General features: G+C 27.8%; 1 protein-coding gene across 2 annotated transcripts in view; it reads right to left on the reverse strand.

Annotated features, from left to right (window-relative positions):
- The window catches only part of LOC117180370 (probable ubiquitin carboxyl-terminal hydrolase FAF-X), an 89390-nt gene that overhangs the window by 21614 nt on the left and 45054 nt on the right, over positions 1–22722 (reverse strand). For both annotated transcript variants that reach the window (XM_033372842.1, XM_033372843.1), the window contains exons 13-22: positions 18330–18931; positions 16323–16496; positions 16084–16225; positions 15689–15993; positions 11563–11813; positions 8467–8642; positions 8184–8380; positions 7981–8108; positions 3200–3366; positions 2794–3053 (exon numbers count right to left, since the gene is read on the reverse strand). In XM_033372842.1, coding sequence (XP_033228733.1) covers positions 2794–3053; positions 3200–3366; positions 7981–8108; positions 8184–8380; positions 8467–8642; positions 11563–11813; positions 15689–15993; positions 16084–16225; positions 16323–16496; positions 18330–18931 — 2402 coding nt within the window. The remainder of the gene's footprint in view (positions 1–2793; positions 3054–3199; positions 3367–7980; positions 8109–8183; positions 8381–8466; positions 8643–11562; positions 11814–15688; positions 15994–16083; positions 16226–16322; positions 16497–18329; positions 18932–22722) is intronic.

The raw sequence follows: 22722 nt of genomic DNA on the forward strand, positions 1-22722 counted from the left end.
GTAAACTCAGAAGATGTGGACTGTGACTGCACCATATATCTAGTCGGGAGTGGTGCTGACTGAAAACAGATGATTTGGAGCGATTCGCGCGCCATTTGTTGGCCATTCTAAGGACTTATTGAATTACCCTCGTAAAACGGCAATATAAAAAAAAATTAGTTCATCACTATATTTAAAAGGGTTGGAATATGCGGGACTAACACAAAATAATGAAAAAATGAGTAGCAAAATCATAAATTAGCAAGAAAAAAAATTGCCGAATTATAAAATAAATGAATTGTTAAATTCCTAGAAATATTTCTATTACTGAAATTTAAGTTTTACGAAATTTAAAATTGCTGCAAATAATAAATTATTAATTAATGATTAATTTAATTGTTTGCCTTATTTATTATTTCATAAATAGCCCATACATTAATAATCAATTACCTATGTTCAGCAGTTCTAAATTTCGAGAATTGAAATATTTGTGGGCATTTAATAATTCGTTTATTTTACAAGTCGGTTTTGAAGTCGGTGAATTTTAGTTTCCGATATTTTAAAATTCGGGATTCGGGACAAAATAGCAGAAATTCTAACCAAATTGTGAAATTTTCAAATGAATAGACGATTTTTTTAAAAGACAGTTAAATTTTTAACACAACAATAAATTTTCAATCTAAAAGGACAAATTTGGAATTTTTAACACAATAATTAAGCTTTCAACAAAATAGAATTAAAATTTCAACACAATAGTTTAATTTTTTAACAAGCAGTTGAGCCAAGTTGAGTCAAGCTAAACAATAGAATATTTTAGAAAACAGTTAACTTTTGAACCGGAAAAGATGAATTTATAATAAAATATATTATTTTTAACCAAAAAAGAAGACGTTTCCATAGTTTGATAAATTAATTTTTAACAAGAAAACACGAATTTGTAATAAGTTAAATTCAATAAAAGACACTTTCAACCAAGCAGTTTTATTTTTAACCCAAAAGATCAATTTTCAAATAGAATGATGAATAGTTAATTGGAATACTTGAATTTTCAAACAAGAAGAATAATTTTATACCCAAAAATACAATTTTTATACAAAAAGCATAAATTTTCAACGAAATAGTTGAATAAAAACTAAAAAACATCCATTTTTAATCAGAAATGGAATAGTTAGATTTTCAGTTGAAAAAATTAATTTTAGACAAAAAAAAAACAAAGAATTTTGAAATAAATTGATGAATCTTTGAGTGGAATAGTTATTTCAAACAAAAAATTTTAATTTCCAAATAAAATTATGAGGCTGTAATAGTTGTATTTTTAACTAAAAAGATAGATTTTCAAACAACAAGATTAATTTCTACTAAAAAGATGTATTTTGATTAGTTGCATTGCAGTTAAAAGATTAATGTATAACCAAATGGACGAATTTTCAAATAAAATCATTAAAAAAAAAAGATAAATTGTCTTCCAAGAATTATATAGAAAAATTTTCAGTTGAAAAACTAATGTTTAACCAAAGAAATAAATTTTCAAATAAAATTATGAAATATTCAATTCGAATAGTTGTTTGCATTTTCAGCTAAAAAAATTAATTTTTAACAACAAAAAAACGAATATTTAACAAATAGTTAAATTTTCAACCAAAGTAATGATTTTTCAACAAGAATAGTTTGTTTTTTTAAACCAAAAAGATGAATTTTCAATTGAGTAGATTAATTTCTGCCAAAGAATACGAATTTCCCAAAAAAAATACATGAATTTTCAACTGAGAGAGACAAATTCTCAACCAAACATTGAACAGTAAAATTTCCAGTTAAACAAACTAATGTTCAGGCAAAGAGATGAATTATCAACAAAAATTATGGTATATTCAATTGGAATAGTTGTTTACATTTTCAGTTTGAAAAATTAATTTTCAGTTAGAAAAATTAATTTTCAGGCAAAATAATAAACGAATGTTCAAGAAAAAGTTGCAGTTTCAACCATAATAATTAAATGATCAGTAAAATAATTGATTTTCAGCCAAGGAAAAAACAAATTTTTAACAAAACAGCTCAGTTTAACCAAAGAGATAAATTTTCAATCAAGATAATAAGCCACCTTGAACAAAAAAAAATTTTAACAAACAATTTTAACTTTTAATAAAGTAATTAAATCTTCATTCTAAAAAAGATAAATTCGGAACGAAAAATATTGTAGTTATTTATACAAAAAAAATTTTAATCAAACAGTTGAATTCAATAACAAAAGACGATTTTTCCACAGAAGTTGAATTTTTAACTATGGTAGATCTTTCTGTCAAGAAAGTGAAAATATTGCAAACAAACTAGTGGATTTTTTACAAAATATATGCATTTTCAACCAAATACTTGAATTTTCAATTGATAACGGTCAATTTTCAAATAAAGACAGAATGTTTAAATTTTTAGATAAAAAAATTAATTTTAAACAAACAAAAATTCCAACAAAATAGTTAAATACAGTAATATAAAGCTATTTTTACGAATAAATAATCATTGTTATTCAATTGTATACTGCAATTGAAACCAAAAATTAGCACCCCTGCGAAAAAATGCCATGACTTTCAAAAAAATTCACTGACATTTCCAGGATTTTTCAGGTTGATCCAAATTTCCTGTCAATTCCAGGTTTTCCAGATAGGGTAGACACCCTCTTAATAACGTAGTTCTTAGCACCCCCCCCCCCCCAAAAAAAAGATAACACAGATTATGGACGGCCCCTAAAATTCACTACTTTGTTAATTACTAGTTTCATTTTTGTATACAATAATTATTGTAATATTTGAAGAGTTTTACCTTGTTCTAACGAAGAGAATGTCAGCAGCCGGTGGCTGAATCGGCATTATATATTCCGACTGGCAGTCCTTGTCTCCGTAAGGATTAGGCAGAGGCATGACACCAGATTGTGCCTGACTCGATTGCGTTTTAGCAGAAACGTCACAGCATCGAATGAGCATACTAACCACTTGGTGGAGTTTCGTTAGCTCAGGATACTGATACTTTATTGTCGGACCCTCGTCTATCGCCACCAACATAAAAGTTACTGGCACGTTTAGCTGTAATGAAAATCCCCTATTATAAAGAATTCCAAGAGAAAGATCGCTCGCGCGATAGCAAGGATACATCATCTCTTTCCCACAATCCAATCATAATTTCTTCAAAAATACTGAAACATTTGTATTCGTTCGAAGCACGTACGTACCTTAAGGAGCTGAGCTTTTTCCTCGATGCCAAGCGAAGCGTATGTGTGAAAAAGAGAGAAGTAATGTGGAAGGTGACGACCGTGATCGGAAATTTCTCGATGCAAGAGAGAAAGAACTGCGTGCAATAAGTGATCACTCAGCGTTGCGTTGGGATCGAAGAGTATTGCTAAAAATAGAGAGCGATATAAAAATGAGGAATTATATTTAATTTGATTAGTTTTATTATTTTAGGCCTAAAAGTCATTATGGGATACAAAAAATAGGATACATATAGTTATTTATTTGGGTTTAACCCATTAAGTCCCAAAACGAAGCCATTTCCCTCTTATGTTTGAGATTTAATAATTTTATAAATAAGTCAAAGAATTTATTGTAAAATACTCTTTTCTACTATTTTCGAGTATGCTCTTAACGATGCAATGGCCTAAAAACGGAAAATATAGATTTTAAATTAATAATTATCAATTTAAAAAAAAAAAATTTTTAAGCAATTTTTTGTCAATCAAAAAATAGAGGGGAAGAAATTTTTTACGGTCGAAAATATGCACAAAAGTGCACAAAATGTCTGAAATTCTCAAATCATATAAATATTTAATTATTTCAGTAAAAATGTATTTGAATAGTTTATTTTTAAACAATATAAAAATATTTAGTGTTAAATATTTATATAGGAGAGGATATAAGTGAAGAAGATATAACCGTGGTTCCACTGTACTTCAATTATTGTGCTTCAACTTCAGTGTTACACAGCAGAGTCATGTAAAATTATTGGGATTTGAAATATTCAAATACGCCACCTGGTGACAGAATCGGAAAGCCCCGAGCGTAGGTAAATTTTGACGGGAAATATAGGCGAATATACGAAAGTAATTTTTCTAAAAGTTTTGTAGTGTTTTTTACAGTGAAACTGGGATAAAGATAAAAAGTGATAAATAAAAAGTTACGAATAAAATAAATTAAATTTTATCAATCGAGTGTTCTCCACAAAAATCAAATTGTTTTGTATGTGTGTATTGTTGCTCTTCTACTGCTCGAAAGCAAGAAACTGTTTGGTTTTTCTGAAATGTAAATGAACTCCTATTAAAAAAAAATATATGACAAACCTGATAGAACATGTACAGCATTTCTTAATAGTGTGGCTTGAGAAATAAAATAGAATAAAGTAAAAAATGCACGAAATTCAAACAGATTTTCAAGCTTGTTCCAACGTCAAGAAAAAAGTTTGAAGAAAAAGTTATAATCATCATCAAGTATTTATCGTGTTTATTCTTCAATGATTTTTCAGCATTCAGAGTGAAAATAATCAAAGCAGGTTCTAAATAAAAATATTATTTTAGGTACAAATATATCAACATAACCTCAAATCTGAAAAATGTTACTGCTTATTTGTCATTTCAAGTTGATATAAATTAAATTTTGCATTGAAATGTCGATAGTTAGTATTACATTTTAAATGTTTATGAGGGGAAAAAATAAAGAATTTATTATTTAGACAACAGTTTTTAAATTCTAAGTTTGCAAACAAAATGCAATAATAGAAACTGAAGTTTCATTTTCCACCTCTTTTCCGCAATATAGAAGGTGTCCTGCATGTAAAATTCTTTCTCCTTCTACGAGGTTTCTACATGCCGGTGTAGATTTTGTAAAATCACAAATTTGAGCTATAGTTACTTTAATTTTTAAGGTTTAAAACTAATTTTCAATGTTCTTACATGAGTTTTATGAGACGTCTACCTACTGTCGCTGGCCATTTTGCTTTTTCCGTTAGTAGTGCCCTCAAGATTTCAGATCCCAATATATCAGTAAACATTACCTATTAATTTTATGAAAATAATATCAGTGAATCATTCAATCGTTGAAAAAAAACAATATTTCAATCACTGCATTGGATTTTGGTGTGAAAATGACGTAAAATAGCAATAAGAAATTTTTTTATAATCTTAATATCATGATTTTACCTATTTAACACTAAATATTTTCATTTTGTTTTAAAATAAACTATTCAAATACCTTTTTACTGAAATAATTAAATATTTATATGATTTGAGCGAAAAAATTATAAAAAATACCGATAAAGCGAAATTTAAGATTTTTGGTTTCCGTTTTTTGGCCGCCATTTTATTTTAAAAAATCATAAATAAAAAGAACCCAACGGATTTGTAAAGTTCAGACATTTTTTGCACTTTTGTGCATTTTGGCGACCGTAAAAAATTCCTTCCACCTATATTTTTTGATTGAAACAAAAAAATTGCTTAAAAAAAAGAATTGTTTTTAAAATTTGTTAATTATTAAATGAAAATCAACATTTCCCGTTTTTTAAACGATTGCAGCGTTTAGAGCATATCCGAAAATAGTAGAAAAGAGTACTTTACAATAAATTCTTTGCCTTTTTTATAAAATTTTTCAAGCTCAAGCGTAAGAGTGAAATTTCTTCATTTTGGGACTTAATGGGTTAAAGAGTATCCTTTTTTTTTTTTTACAAAATATGAGGTATGATGGAGGAATTATTAAATACAGCAGATTTTCATAGGTATATGTAATCATTTTTCTGTGTTAAAAAATTAATTTTTTAACTGGCCTTTAAAAATCCTTCATGAATTTCAAAACTTCCTACTGATAAAAATGCCGTAGAAACAAAGTGAAGAAAAGCTAAGAGAATGTAAAATAGATAAACAGCATACTTTGAAAATTACCATTTTTAATTCTTTTAGATTCTCTTGACTTTTTGTCTACTGTATTTCTGTCAGTAAAAACTATCGAGGTATTTAACAAATTTTTAAATATAGGTAGAAAAAGATGAATTTTAGATAAAATAAAAACGATTTCATTTTTTTTTTTGTATTCTTTCAGTAAAACGTTCTCAAGTATTTAAAAGAATTTCCAAAATGTTTATTCGAGAAATCTGCCAGCTTTTTTTCCCTTGGAACTTCACAATTTTTTTCTAAGGAATTTATATCAACAGAAAGGCCTCAAATAACGGTAAAAATTCTCTAGGCATTTTAAAATAGGGAGGTTTTTTTAAGAGTGGACTGTGAAATATGAAATTATCTCTTTTGCATCAATACAAATATAAAAATCTAACATTTGAAGAGACCAGATTTCACAGCCCAAAATGCTATCAAATCAGGGGGAAAAAATTCCCGAACATTTATCAGTTTTTTTCCTGGTTCACAAACGTATTTCACCGCCAATTAAATTTAAAAAATTCAAACTCTAAAGCTAATCATTTTTCCATTTGAATGAATGGAAAATTAACTGCAAATTAAAGCACTTAAGATATAATTCTTAATATTCAAACTTTTAAAATTGAAGTTTAAAAGTGTTTTAATAAAAAAAATTTGTATTTAAATTTTGATTAACTTACGCATATAAAATGGAAAATATTAACAGTTTTCAATTGAATAATTTTAAATTAAATGCACTGAAACTGAAAAATTTATAATAATTAATTTTTATCATTTTTAGAGTTCAAAGATTGAGATTCAGTTTCAAAAATATAAATCCATGTTATCATTTTCCATGCTATAAATTGAAAAAACAATCAATGAATTTGAAAATTAAAAAATGATAGATTTTAAAGTTTTAAGCTAAAAAAATCAAAACTTGAACCGTTAAATTTTTTTTAAACTGAACCAGTTTTAAATAAGTTGAATTATTTTTATTTTTAATAATTGAGATATCATTAAAAATCTTCAAATTAAAAAAAAAGTTTTTCACAACTTCTAAATATATTTCATAATGATTCAAATTTCAAATAATTTTTCAAAAGAAAAAATCATTTTCAATTTTCCTAGCAATCTCTCGAAAATGGTTTATATTCATCTAAAGCGTTTCAAAATTCTTAAAAGCTTATGAATTTTTTGTTTTTAATCTGCGAAAATCTACACTTTTTTTTTAAATTAGGCGATGATTATTTGCGCCGGAATTTCGGTACGAATAGCTGAATTTTCTCCGAACACACACTTCGCTTAAATTATTTGAAATCGTTTCAGGTTTTAAATTAATTTCGAATCTTTTCAAAACCTCTAAATATTTCTAAAACTACTCGAATATGTTCTACAATTAATAAGTTCTTAATTGTTATTTAACATAAAAATTCAACAATTTGCTTAATAAATTAATCATGTTTTAAATAGAACAATTAGAATTTCTAAACTTTTTATTTCAAACAATTCAGTTTGAAATTACTTACAGTTTTTTCACGGCTAAGGCTTTTGAATTGAATCAGTTAAATTTTATTTATTTCAATTATTGTGCACTTTTTAATACATCAAATGCATTTAAATTCTTAAAATAATTAATTCATTTATATTTACAGTTAATCAAGTAAAAAAAATTGTATACAAAATTTTTAATTTCAAGCACTTTTAATTTTTAATTGTTAAATTCTTTCAAGACTGCATTTTAAATTTATTTAAATTAAAAACGTACTCTTACAAATAAAAATCTTAAAAGGAAAATTTTTTAAGTACAAAATTTTCGAATTACGCATGATAAACTGAATACTATAATTAAAGAAGATAAAAATTCAAATAATTATTTAAAATATTGTTAAAATCGAACTTGGATAGATTTTTCTTCTAAAATTTGTAAACTTCCCTGTCATTTCCCATTTTCCGGGCCCGCGACCACTCTGGAGATTCAAAGACATTCATGGCACCGAAAAAGTGCAAGGTTTGAACGCTTTGATTTTTATAAAAATTAAAAAAGTGTGAGCAATTGGTTGAAAATGGGGTATTACAGGGACCAATTCTTGAATTTTTTTTTAAAGAATACTTACAAGGCGCATTTAGACTAGGAGGCACACAGGGTCCATCTTGGAGAGAGAAGTGTGCTAATAAAACGAGTGTTTTCAAGAAAGCTGTTCTCACTTCCGTACTAGGACAACTCAGAAGATATTCACAAAATCTGAAACGAAAGATTCACCCTTAAAAAAGTGTTCTTTCTTCTAAAAAATGCGAAATTAGTATTTCTATTTCGCACCTGTGTGGATGATTGAAAAGTACATTGTGGGCAAACCACGATCGAACGGATTTACTGCTTCTCAAATGAAGACATAGAATGTCATACCAATCTGTCGCCGTGCCACGTAAACTTTTCTTCGTGTGAAAACCTGTGTAGAAGAGGAATCTGGATGCCAACTGAACCGAAAGCATATCGAGCTCTTCGGCTTCGGGACTCTGAAAAATCATTTTAAAAGTTCAAAACCTTCCTTTAATTTTTATTCTTATCACTAAAAAATAAAAAAATAAATTAAAATTCTCACCAGTTTCTCGTTGGGGTTTTGCCTATTGACTGTGGGCGTATTGCACGAGACGAGTTTCCTAATAAACTGGAAGTACTCAGCATTAAACTGGTTTCTGTTGTGCATAAACTTGATGTTTTGTTTCCTAACGCTATACTCGATCGCTGGTGGCATTTTCGTTACTCCTAGTTTAGTATCTACACGAGAAAAAAATATAAACAATCTGATAACCAAGTTCTAAATCTTAATAACTATATCAGGGTTGCTGCAAAATACCAAATGTCAAAATCCCCTTATTTTTCCCTTAACATTTTTTCATTTTCCCTGGCCGTTAAATATTTTGCTTTCAGGTACAAAAACTTGACACTTCGGAGATTAATAATGTCGATTCAAAACAGGTTCGTTTTTAAATTTAGTTCAAACATACCGTAACAAAAGTCCGAACCCACAGCCCAAAATTCTCTCAAAACAGTGGAAACAAGATGATTTTTAAATAAAATAGGTCAATAAATTCTTTTAAATAAAATTATTGTACAGGTACCATATTGAATTTAATATTAAATGCTTAAGATTTTAAGTTGAAATATATTAAATTTTCAATCAAAAAAGCTTCATTTTCTGCCAAAACAAAAGAGTTGAGTATCCAAGAAAAAAATAAGAATGTTTTAGAAAACAGATGAACAATTTTTTAACCAAATAGTTGCATTTTTAACATTTGCATTTACAATAAAATTTTGGAATTTTCAACCTATAAAGATAGAAGTTTAAAATAAATGGTCGAATTTCCAAACAAAAAAGATTAAACTTCAACAAAAAAAGATTACTTTTTAACAATATAACTCCATTATTAACCAAACAGTTGAATTTTCAACCTACAAAGTTGTGTTTTCAGTCAAATAGCTGAATTTTCAACGTAGAAAGTTGCCTTTTCAAACAAATAGTTGAATTTTCAAATAAAAAAGTTCAATTTTCGAACAAAATTATTTTGCGATAAAAAACCGTTCTCAATAAAACAGTTACATTTCTAGCCAAACAGATAAATATTCAGCTAAAATTATGAATGTTCAAAAACAAATAAATTTTTAAAAACGGAGCTTATTTTTTAATCAAATAGTTAAACTTCCAATAAAAAACCAAGTACTGGTATTGGCATTTAACAAAATAGATGAATTTACAGCCAAAACCGCTTCAATTTCTGCCAAAACGAAATAGTTGAGTTTCCAAGAAAAAAAGATAAGTTTTAGAAAACAGTTGAACGATTTTTTAACCAAATAGTTGCATTTTCAACATCGAAAATTAATTTTAGAACAAAAAATTAGCATTTACAATAAAATTTTTGAATTTTCAAGCAAAATAGACGAATTTTCAACAAAATAGTTGAATTTTCAACCTATAAAGATGAAGTTTAAACCAAATGGTCGAATTTCCAAACAAAAAAGATTAAGCTTCAGTAAAAACAGTTGCGTTTTTAACCAAATATTTGAATCTTCAAGCCAAAATTACGAATTTCGTAGCAGACATTTCAACTTTCAATCCAAAAAGTCGAAATTTTTAGCAAAACAACTGAATTTTCAAACAAAAAGATTACTTTTTGACAAAGTAATTAAATTTTTAACAAAATAATTCGATTTTGAACCTAAAAATTGAATTTTCAACCTACAAAGTTGTGTTTTCAACCAAATAACTGAACTTTCAAAGTAGAAAATTGTGTTTTCAACCAAATAGTTGAATTTTCAAATCAAAAAGTTAAATTTTCAACCAAAATTAATTTGAGATAAAAGAAAACCCTTTTCAATCAAACGCTTCAATTTGTAACAAAACATAAATATTCAGCTAAAATTATGAATGTTCAACAACAACAAAGGAATTTTTATAAACGGAGCCTATTTTTGAATCGAACAGATAAACTCTCAATAAAAAATATGAGTTCTCAGCGAAAAACGTATTAGTTATTTCAATTAAATAAGATGTTAATTTTTTTAAAATAAAAACACTTGAATTCAACCAAAAAGGTGATTCTCGATTAAAAATATACTAGTTGATATTTCAACCAAAAAGAAGAATTCTTAACAAGATAATTGAATCCTCAACAAAAATAAATTAATTTTCAACCAAATAATTGCGAAAAGAGGAAAAAAAAGTCAATCAAATTGTTGAATTTTTAAACCGAAAGAAGAATTTTTAACAGAATGGTGGAATCTTCAATCAATAAAATGAATGTTTAACAAATTAATTCAATCACGTAGTTGAATTTTACAGTTTCAAGCTAGTAGTTAAATTTTCAAACAAAATATATGGATTCTCAATGAAAATCTGAATAGTTGAATTTTCAACCAAAAACTATCATTTTCTAACAAAAATGGAGGACTTACATTTTCCATTTAAAAAAATTATTTTCAATGAAAAAAATCGAACAAAATTTCAACCAAGTTGTGAGATTTTCAGCTAAATAGTAAAATTTGCAAACCAAAAAGATGATTTTTTTAGAAGACACATTTAAATTGCACGCTCAAGAAAAACAGTTAAATTTTCGAGCAAAAAAAAGATGCTGTAACAAAATATTTGAATTTTCAAGCTACAAAGTTGTACTTTCAACCCAATATTTGAGCTTTCAACTAAAATTGAAAAAATTAATTTTTAACAAAAAAAGTCCTCAAGAACAGAGTTAAATTTTCAATTAAAATTATGAATATTCAACAATAAAATGATTTTTCAACTAAAAGAGGTGAATTCTGAACCAAACAGTATATTAGTACACTTTTCAATTGAAAATAATGATCTTTCAATCAAAAATAGTTGATCTTTTTTGTTAGCTTCTATTAATTCAGTTCCTATCTGAGTAAAAAAAAAAGAAAATGGGGAAGTTTTTTAGAAACAAGACAAAAAAGAGGATGTTCTTTAAAAAGAGAAAATAAGAGAAGAACGGGGAAAAGATTTTAAGTCAGTAAACTTCATACAAAATTGTATAAAATTCCAACTTAAGTTTATCGCAAAATTCCCTGAATCTTTCAAGTTTTGCCTGACACTTTCAAGTTTTCTCTGACATTACCTGACTTTTCAGAATTCCCTGACCTGTAGCAACCCTGCTATATCAATAAAATGTGTATTTCTACTCACAGAGAGACAATTCGTTGACACTTCTTGTAAGGCAGTTGGGTTCCACGTCCAACCTCGTGTAAAAAAGCATGTAGGCATTCCACCATCGTTTTTGTCTTCGGTAACTCATTTTCTTCAACATATGATCGAATACTTCCCCCATGTAATCGCCACCGTAGCATTGCGATTTCATTTCTTCCTCTTCCTCCATCTTGCATTCCATCACTTCACCGTCGTCGAATTTGTACCATTTGGCTGTGCCATCGTTTTGTCTACAACAAATAAATATCATACAAATTATGTCAAAAAGAATACAACATCGCAGCCGAAAAATTCTGCTTTTAAAATTCCCTGACTTTTCCCTGACTACATGGAGAAATACGGAGTTTAGGATTTCAAATCTGAATTTATAACTATAGGAGAACGATCTAGATATTAAGCTGGAATATTTTGATACGCAAATTCAATATCCAGTGCTTAAAAACTCTAAATATAAAAATATTGAGATAATAAAATGTACTATATGGATATTAAATTTTAATATAAAGTTATTACACCTAAATATCTAGCTCATTATCCTATAGTTAAAAATACAGATAGACCTAATATCTATTTTTCGTCATACAATTTCTCATTTTCCCTGGCCATTATTAGTTGAAGACCAAAATTCTAATCTTGTAACATTTTTAATATAGAATCCTTTGTAAATAGAATAAAACCATTTTATTATTTTAAAATGATCACTTATTCTTTTTTGGACTGTCGCAGCCAAATTTACTTGAAACAATGGAAAAGGTAAACTATTTATACCGAAGAAGTGACCAGCAATGATTAATTTATAATTAAAAAAAACTAATGCGCATTAATAATGCGATTGATATACTTTCGAATTTAAACGAATTCAAAAAATGCAATGAAATTTATAAGAATTCTAGGTGAATTTCAATAAATTCAGAATGGATTCATATGACTTAAAAATAATTAAAATTAATTGTAATTGATTTAAGTAAAATTGGAGTGAATTTAGAGGAATGTAAAAGGAAATTCATGAAAAATAAACGCGATTAAAAAATATCGAGTGAATTGAAAACAATTTAAAAATATTAGAAAATTAATTGAATCCAGTAAAAGTTTGAAATGAATTTATAAAAATTCAAGGGAATTCTAAAAAACCTGATGAGATACCTAAGAATTCCAGTGATTTTAAAAGACTTAAGAATGAGTTTAAGAGAAACTGTGAAACAATTATGCAAAAAATATTTTTAAATTTCTTTAAAACTTTTAAACCTTACACCATCGCTTATTTCTCGTGGATACATTTTTTTAAATTCATTCAAGTATTATAAAACTATATGAGATTTTTTTAATCTCCCCTTCTCTTAAATTGTCTCTTCAAATTATTGAAACGAAATAAAATCCTTAGAATATTTTTAAATTACCTAAAATATTCGAAATCCTTTGAAATATCTGAAAACATTTTTACGCCCTTGAAAATGTCCTGGATTCTTAAAAAATGTCCTAAAATATTTCAAATCCTTTTAAAATCTATTAAATTATTCAAATCAATTACTTGAAACTTTTTAAAATTCTTTCGAATTTTTAAAATACCCTAAAATCCTTTGAAATCAACTGAAAATCTTTGAAATCCTACAGAATTCTTCAATTCTTTTAATAAATTCTTTCAAAATTTATTAAAACATTTGAGAGAAATTTGATCAAATCTCTTGGAATATTTTAAAATATCCTAAAAACCTTATAGGCTCTATAAAATAGTTTAAAATTTTCCGAAATTCTAGGAAATTCTTTGGAACCCTAACATTTTTTTTTAATTCTTAAAAATCAATGAAGCCATGGGAAATCCTTTGAGTTGTTTTAAAATCCCTTGGAATCTTTTAAAGCTCTTAAAAATTCCTTGTAAGTTATAAAAATACCATAGAATAATTTTTTGGAAAATCTTAAGATTTTTGAAATCTATTAAAAAATTCCTTGAAATATTAAAAAATATCCTGAAATATTTTTAATTTAATGAAATCTTTTCAAATCCCTTCAAACTTCTTGAAACTTATGAAAATTCCTTTGAATTTTAAAAAATACAATGGAATATTTAAAATTGATTGCAATTCCTTCAAATGATTCAAATCTATCAAACATTGCTTGAAATAATTAAAAATATCCTTAAATATTTAAAAACCTTTGAACTATTTTTAAATTCCTTGAAACTTTTTCCTTCAAATTTGAGAAATCGACTTCTTAGAATTTTTTTAAGATCCTAGAATATTTCAAATCCCTTAAAATTCTTTGAAACTTTTTAAAGCTCTTGAGTCTTTATAATTCCTCGGAATTTTTTAAATACCCTAAAGTCTTTAAACTTATTTGGAATGCCATCACATGTTCTAAACTATTATAAATTCCTTGAAATATTTTGAAATATCTTAAAATGTTTAAAATTCTTTGAAATCTATTGAAACATATTGAAGCTCTTGAAAATTCCATGTAAGTTTTTAAAATACTCTAAAATACACTAAAATCCTTCGAAATACCTTGAAAGTTTTGAAAACTATCAACAATTTCTTGGAATCGTTTAAAATATCCTACAATATTTCAAAACCTTAAAAATCTTTTGAAATGCCTTAAAACTTTTTAAAACTCTTAAAAATTTCTTGTTAGTTTTAAAAATTCCCTCAAGTCTTTAAAATTCTTTGGAATTCATTTAAATGGTTAAAATCTATTAAAACCTTCCTTAATTGTTGAAATACCTTAATATATGTCAAACTCTTCGAAATATTTTGAAATCCCGAGAAACTTTTTAATTTTCTCGAGAATGCTATCTAAGTTTTTAAAATACTCTAAAGTCCTTAGGAATACTTTGAAATTTTTGAAAACTATAACAAATTCCTTGCTATCATTTAAAATATCCTAAAATATTTCAAAACCTTTGAAATTCCTTGAAACTTGTTAAAGCTTTTGAAAATTTTGTTGCAAATTTTGAAAATACTCTAAAATATGTGAGATCCATTCAAATGTTCTGAAATCCCTTGAAACTTTTATAGCTCATGAGTAATGACAATCTTTTGAAATATCTTAAAATATCTTAAATCCTTTGAAATCTATTGAAACTTTTTAAAGGTCTCGAAAATTTCTTGGAATTTTTATAAATACCCTAAATTCTTTCGGAATACCTTGAAAATTTTGAAAAATATTACAAATTCATTTGAATCATTTAAAAGATCCCAAAATATCTAAAATCCTTCCAGATCTTTTGAAATACCTTGAAATTTTTAAAGCTTTTGAGTCTTAAAAATGCCTCTGAATTACTTCAATACCCTAAAATCTTTAAAATCCTTTGGAATACCTAAAAATATTTGAAAACTATTGTGAAAAGTCCCTGAAATCTTTAAAAATATCTTTAAAAATTTGTAATTCTTTGAAATCTCCTGAAACTGATTAAATCTCTTGAAAAATTCTTCAAATTTTTTAAAATACCCTAAAGTCTTTAACATTCTTCGGAATACCATTAAATTATTTACCACTATTAAAATTTTATTCGAATCTTTAAAATAACGTTAACTTTAAAAAGTCACTTAAAAGTTATTTGACACTTAAGATTTAAAGACAATATACATATCATTTTCAACGAAGTAATTGAATTTTTAACCAAAAATGTTCAGTTTTTGCCAAAACGAAAGAGTTGAACGATTTTCAACCAAATAGTTGAATTTTCAAAAACAACAGTTAATTTTAGGTCAAAAATTTGCATTTACAATCAAATAGTTGAAATTTCAAGCAAAATAGTTGAATTTTCAACCTATAAAGATTAAATTTCAACCGAAAATAGTTGAATTTTGAACCAAATATTTGAATATTTTACAATATTTCAAATCCTTTCAAATCTCCAAAAACTGATTACATATCTTTAAATTTTCTTCGAATTTTTAAAAATACCCTATAATCTTAACATCTTTTGGAATACCTTCAACTTACTGAAAACTATTAAAAATTTCTTCGAATCTTTAAAAATACCTTAAAATAATTCAGAAAAGTAATTAAAGTGACCTTTGTGTTTCAAAAAGTGAGTACAATGATTGCCTGACCTGCGGTCACCCTCATGAAATCACGTTTTTTAATTTGAAACAATTGAAAGGCTTACCTATGTAAAATGTAGGAATAATAATGGCCTCCGCTCGCTTGTCCACTATGCACGACAATCCCGCTTAATTGATACTTGGTGCAAGTTCCTTTAATCGCCTCTTCGTAGTCACAGTCTATTACCTCTCCTTCAAGTTTAGCAAGTCCCGAAACAGTGTAAGGTTCCATATCCAAGTCTCGAGGAAATTCAAAATAATCATTAAACTTTATGGCGCAGACTCTCTCAAAGTCGTACTCGAACCTTTTTAATTGAATTGCTAACACCGGGGGCAGTTTCTTCACACACAATCGTTTCACAGTGACAACCTGAAGGCAAAAGGAGAATTTATTATCAAAGGATCTTATAATCTATGAAACTAAATTTTTATTCACAAACAACACGTCAAATTTAATTACTTTTTTGTTGCACTTATCACAGTGATAAGCATCCGCGCCTTCGAGTAGTTCTCCCTTCACATATTGTTCTAGCGAGTCCAATAAATTGGAGTGGTTCCTAATATCGACACTTATCACACTAAAGGGCTCTTCTTTAGAATACCTGAAAGCATAAAATTATATTTCTCTAAATGCGAATTCCATCAAGAATTTTTAGGATAATTTAATAAAAATGTAGAGAGAGAGAGCAATTGTCATACCTATGAGGGCAACCTTTGCAGATTTTCTGATCACTATACGAGCCGCCGAGTATTTTTCCCATGATTTGTTCATGTCCCAAAGCCTTTAATGCTTCGTCCAAACTTTCTACGAGGCTCATAAAAAATTCAACAGCGTCCTGCTGCTCTCTAAGATTCACCGGCTCGCCTTGAAGTCTGAAACAGATCATAACCGATTATTTTGTTAACAATTAAAAAAAAAGAGTCTTTAACTTAAAATAATTTGAAAGTTTAATTGAGAGTAGCGCCACCTAGAAGTACTTTGATCTGGTGGTCACTTCAGTCTCAGGAAAAATCCCCAATCATTTCCCAGTTTCTAAACATTTTTCCAGTTAATTTACATCTTGAAATTCTAGACCTTAAAACTAAAAAAAATTACATTTAGGGCATTCAAAAATCGACGGATTAAAACAAAAGCACTCAAACTTGTTAAACTATCAAGAATTTCAATTTTAAATTGTATAATATCGAGCGATTGAAATATGCAACTGTTATTTCTAAAGTTTCAATCGAAAATTAATAAATTTTTAAGCCCGGCAATTCTTAATGCTTCAATAAAAATGTATTCGACTTTAAATGCAGTAAATTTTTGTTCGTTCAAATATTAAAAGCATTTAACATACAAATTGCGCAATTTTGAACGATTTACATTCGAATTTAAAGTTTTTCGAATTCCCTAATCTAAAAATTATTTCAATTTGAACAATTTCTGTTTAAAATTGTTCAATTTAAAACATTTTAATTGAATTATTCAATCCTGTCAATTCAAAGTTCACGTATTTTAAATTATGCAATTCTAGATTAAAAATTAAGCTCTTTTCGTACAACATTAACCTTTTGTTTCAAATTTATATTTTGTAGCTGATTAGTTAACTGAAATCTTTTTTGGATGAAAACTATTTTTTCTGAAAATTTGTCTTTTTGATTTAAAGGTTGATCTTTTACAGTATAAGTATTACATCTTTCTGGGAAACAATGCAACTGTTTTGTTATAACTACAAACTAATTTCTAGAAAATTTACTATTCGTTTAAAATTCCTATTTTTGTGTTGAAAAGTCAATTGAAATCTTTTTGGATGAAAATTTAAATTTTTCTTGTTGAAAATTGGTCTTTTTGTTTAAAAATTCACCTACTTCAATAGAATATTCATTTTTCTTGGACAAAAATGCAACTGTTCGATTGAATATTAAACAATCTTGTTAAAAATTAAATAATTTTTGGTTAAAATCTGTCGCATAAGAAATTTCATATATCTTGAATAAAAATGCAAATGTTCGGTTGAAAATTCAACCTCTTATTTTAGAGTTTGTCTTTTTGATTCTAAAATCCACCTGCTTTAGCAAAAATTACATCTTTCTTGGATAAACATAATGAAAAATTCGAAAATTCCATTTTTTGGTCAAACTGTGCAAGATACGAAAAAAATGGAAAAGCTCAAATTGCGCGACCTGGAAGGAACCACAAATTTATAATGAATCACTTTTCGATATTAGCTACGAAAAAAAATTAGACAAAAATTGTTCATCCAAAAAAGGGCTATAATTTTTGATAGGACACGTAGTTTTTGCTTTAGTCGTAAAAAATAACATTCAAAATAAAAATATTAAATTTAAAAAAAAAAAAACGACACAAGGTATGAACTTAAATTATCAGACAACAGTACATAATTGAGCGCGAAGCGCGAGAACCAACAGTTTTTTACCAACCAACAGTTTTTTATCTGAAATACTGTTTTTATTCGATTTATAAAAGATTATATATTATAAATATTACAAGATTAAAATTTTGTTATTTGAATATTAATGACCAAGGAAAAATAAAGGGAAAAAAAGTCGAAGAAAAATCAGTGAATTTTGAAAATGAAATTCTCGAACACGCTGCTTAATTCCACTACCAATAACCAGCAAAACATTTCTGGATACTAAAAAATCATTTCCATGCAAAGGGGTAAATATAAATAAAAGTAAAAATAAGAAACTGCTACTCACTTAAAATGTTTCCAAAGGCCACGAGGTATATAGTATTGCAGTTTGCTGTAGGCCAAATGTCCAAATATGGCCTGGACCTGTTTGAGAATTCCGATATTGTATTCCTTCCTCGATTCGTCGGCTCCACACTTTTCCTCGTTCGTGTCGTTGTCGTTGGCCTCGATTGTTTGCTCACCCTCGACCCTTTCTTCTCCGGAGAAATCTTCATTCAAGTCGGTCGCAGCACCCTCGGCAGCCAGGAGTCCCACCCTGATACTTTCGACCATATAAAGCTGCTGCAAAACCGAATTCATATAGCATGTTGCCCCGGCATTCTTGAGTCCAACGAAACCCTTCATGGGCCTAGGACCCACTGGCGGCATATAGTCCCATTCGACGAGGGGCTCATCCTTCTCGGAGTAAAACATATCGGTGAGCATTGTGACTAGAAGTTTCATATTGGGGACACAGCCAATGCAGAGGCCAACGAGCAAGTCGAAAGCAGCACTTGTTGTTTGAGGCGTCGTACAAACTGGACAAGCCTGCGATGAACACAGTTCCCCGGTACTACGCAACTGGAGCATCAAACGCGAGGCTGGAAAAATGAAGTCTTCCACGAGTTCCTGGAAAGTGAATGAGGACAATTTGTAATTATTTTAGACTTTTTTTTAATCTTTTTAAATCATTGTAGACTCCACAGTTCAAAATTATGGTAGGTGTCACAGTATATTCAATATAAAAAGAATTTTCAACAAAATATTTAACTTTTCAACGTAAGGCATGAATTGCCAACTAGAACTAATGAATCCTAAACCTAAAAAATAAAACGAATTTTTAACAAAGTAGGTTAACTTTCAACCAAAAAGATTAATTTTCTACTAAAAAAGACGAGTCTTCAACAAAATCCATGACTTTTCAGGCAAATAGTTTAAATTTTAACAAAAAATGAAATAGGTAAATCTTCTGTTAAAAAGATTATTTGAATCATAAACAGGAATTTTCAATAAAATATTTCATTTTTCAACCTAAGACACAAATTTCTAACTATAAATGATGAATCCTAAAATAAGAAAAGAATTTCTAACAAAGTAGTTCAACTTTCAACCAAAAATATTAATTTTTTACTAAAAAAGACGGAGTTTCAACAAAATCCATCACTTTTCAGGAAAATAGTTCAAATTGTAACAAAAAGTGAAACAGGTCAATCTTCCGTTAAAAAGATTATTTGAACCACAAAGAGGAATTTTCAGCAAAATATTTAATTTATCTGAAATAGGCAAAACAACCGCACTTAATCTGCCCGCGGAGCGGCAGTAAAATAGCACTTTATTGTACTGCGACGAGCGGCATGCAAAGCGACAGCAAGGAGAAAGAAGGGAGTGAGAAATAAGAAAAAAGTGAACGAAAACAGTGAGAAGAATTAATTTTAAACCTTAGTTTAACTAGGAAGTGGATTTTAGACTTTTAACGTCACCCGCGCATGTGTGCGTATGCGGTAAAATCAAGCGCCGTTTTCCAGAAAAAGAGCTCTTATTCTGCCTGTTTCAGATAAAGTATCGTATGCACCACGGCAGTAAAGTAGTTTCATACTCGAATGCAGTTTTACCGACCTCGCATGTGGCTCGGATGTTAAATTCTGCATACTCGTATAAATTTCAACTTTACTGCCTAGGTACATAATATACTATTTTCAACCTAAAACATGAATTTTCTACTAGCAATGAAGCCTCGGCTGAAATAACGTCGTATCAACACATATTTTGTATCCATGGAGGTATATGTACATAAGTTTTTCTTTTAACTGTTTCTCTATTCCGCGGAAGCGCGGTGATTGAAAATTCGAAAATTGAATGGGGAAAGAAATGTCAAAACAGTCGAGGTTATACACTTTGAAAGTGTACCTTTCTAAGTCTAAAATTGAAGTTTTTTTTAACAAAGGTCAGAAAAGAAAATTAAATTTATTAGAATGGCAGACAGGAAAGAATAAAAAGCCTGGAAAGGCTGGAGTAAAACGTCGAGAACCCGTAATATCAAATATAATATACAAAAATAATAAAATAAATAAATGAGTGATAAATAATTATCAGGAATTGTACTAAAAAGACGGTTTAAATTATTTTTATAATAAAATAAAAATAAAACTTTAAATTATAATTACAGGAATAATTAAGTGTTTTTCTTTCCTTTCTTTTAATGAAAAGACGAGAAATTATATTTGTATTTTTTACATTACGTGTAGGACCAAATTTGTGAATCATCTTACCTAATTATTTTTATTTTTAATGGAAATTTGTCGAATTCAATTTAAAAATTTTTTGTCGACATTTAAGCGAATTTAATTTTCTATTCTAATCCTTCAAAAATTCTAAATTAGATTTTGAGATATATGCAAAATAAATGGAAATAAATAACCTCGGCTATTTTGACATATCATTCCGGAATCAATTTTTAAATTTTTGATCGCAGCCCTTCCGCGGAATAGAGAAACATTTAAAAGAAAAACTCATATACATAGAAGTCTATGGAAACAAAATGTGTTGATACAACGTTATTTCAGCCGAGGCTTCAAATAATGAATCCTCAAATAAAAAGAATTTAAAAAAAAAAGTAGTTTAACTTTTAACTAAATAGACGAATTTTCAATAAAATGCATGACTACTTAATCGAATAGTGCTATGTTCAACAAAAAATGAAATAGGTCAATCTTCTGTTCAAAGATTATTTGAACTAAAAAGATGAATTTTCAGCAAAATATTTAAATTTCCAACTTAAGAGATGAATTTTCAAATAGAAATGATGAATCTTCCACAACAACAAAAAAAGAGTTTTGAACAAAGTAGTTTGACTGTCGACCAAAAAGTTAAATTTTCTACTAAAAAAAGATGAATTTTCAACAAAATAGTTCAATTTTCAACTACCAATATCGATTTTCGACCAAAATTGAAATAGGTCAATTTTAAGTTATAATTTTTAATAAAGTAGTTAAACTTTTTATTAAATATAGTTAAATTTTCAACCACAAAGAATTTTCAACCAACAGGAATAATTTTCCGCCAAAAAAGACGAGTTTGCAATAAAATAGTGTATTTTTCATCGAAAAGATACATTTGCAACTGAAATTATGAATCTTCGAGCAAAAAAAAATTAATTGTTAACGCTGCAACCAAGAAGATTAAAAGACGAATTTTCTCCAAAATAATTAATCTTTTAATAAAAGAGATGAAGTGTCAACTGAAATCGACAATTTAAAAATTAAATTTTAATAAAGTTGTTAAAAATCCGCACAAGTATAATTGAATTTTCGACAAAAAAATATGCATTTTTAAATCAGAAGATGAATTTTTAACCTGAAGATTAATTTTTTACAAAAGAAAAGACGGCCTTTGAACTAAATATTTGAATCTTTAATAAAATGCATCAATTTTAAACCAAACTAGAAGCCCATACGCGCGCTATGCGCGCGACCCGTTACTTTATACTTGCAAATACTATTTGAAAATAAAGTTCAAGAAAATACCACGATAATCATTTTTACTTTAATAACTTCTATTTGTACACGACTTCGTATAGGTACCCTCTCACGACGCATAATAAATTACTGTGCAACACTAAACATTTGTATGGAAGTTTGGTAAAACATTTAAAATGTCGGTGTGTACAAATTGTCATAGAAATACATAGTAAATGATCTCGACTCGAGAAGAGTCCTAATGTCAAGCCATTTCGAGCACCCCTAGAATCTGGATGGGTATCATATACGACGAAAGACCTGGTTGTGTACTCGAATTTTGAAAACCCGTCTAAGCTCGGGAGGTGGTTTTCTGCAGTTTTCCTCTTATCTGACCAAATGTTTAGGCAAATGCGAGTGCTTCGAGCAAACTCGTATGTAAGCTGCATTGTAACTAAACCTTAGTAAAAAGTGACCCTATTCGTTGAAAATAGCCAAATTCTAAACTTTTTGTGAAACTTCTTTCAATAATAAATAATTGATAATTCTGGTAAATTTAACAAATAACATAGAAAAGAGTCATCACAAAGACAATCTTAGTTAACTTCGTAAACAAATTTGAATAATACCCCAACTCTCAATATATTTATGGAAATTGTTTGAATGATTCATAATTATTATGAATTTACAAAGTAACGTGGAAAATGATCGTCGAAAGACATTCTTAATTCGTTCTGTAAACAAATGATGTCTCTTCCTTGAAAAATAGACAAGCTATACATATGTTGATAAACATTTTTTAAATAATTAGTAATTGTAAATTTGCAAACCATTAAAGAAAAAATCATCGGAAAGATATTCTTAGTTGATTATGGTAAAAAACCAAGCCTACATGTAGAAAGAAAACCAAACTCTCAATTTTTTAATTGAAATTCTTTCAATAATTAATAATTCTTGTAACTTTAC

Source organism: Belonocnema kinseyi, chromosome 9 (genome assembly GCF_010883055.1).
Source record: "Belonocnema kinseyi isolate 2016_QV_RU_SX_M_011 chromosome 9, B_treatae_v1, whole genome shotgun sequence".
In the NCBI taxonomy this organism is placed as follows: Eukaryota; Metazoa; Arthropoda; class Insecta; order Hymenoptera; family Cynipidae; genus Belonocnema; species Belonocnema kinseyi.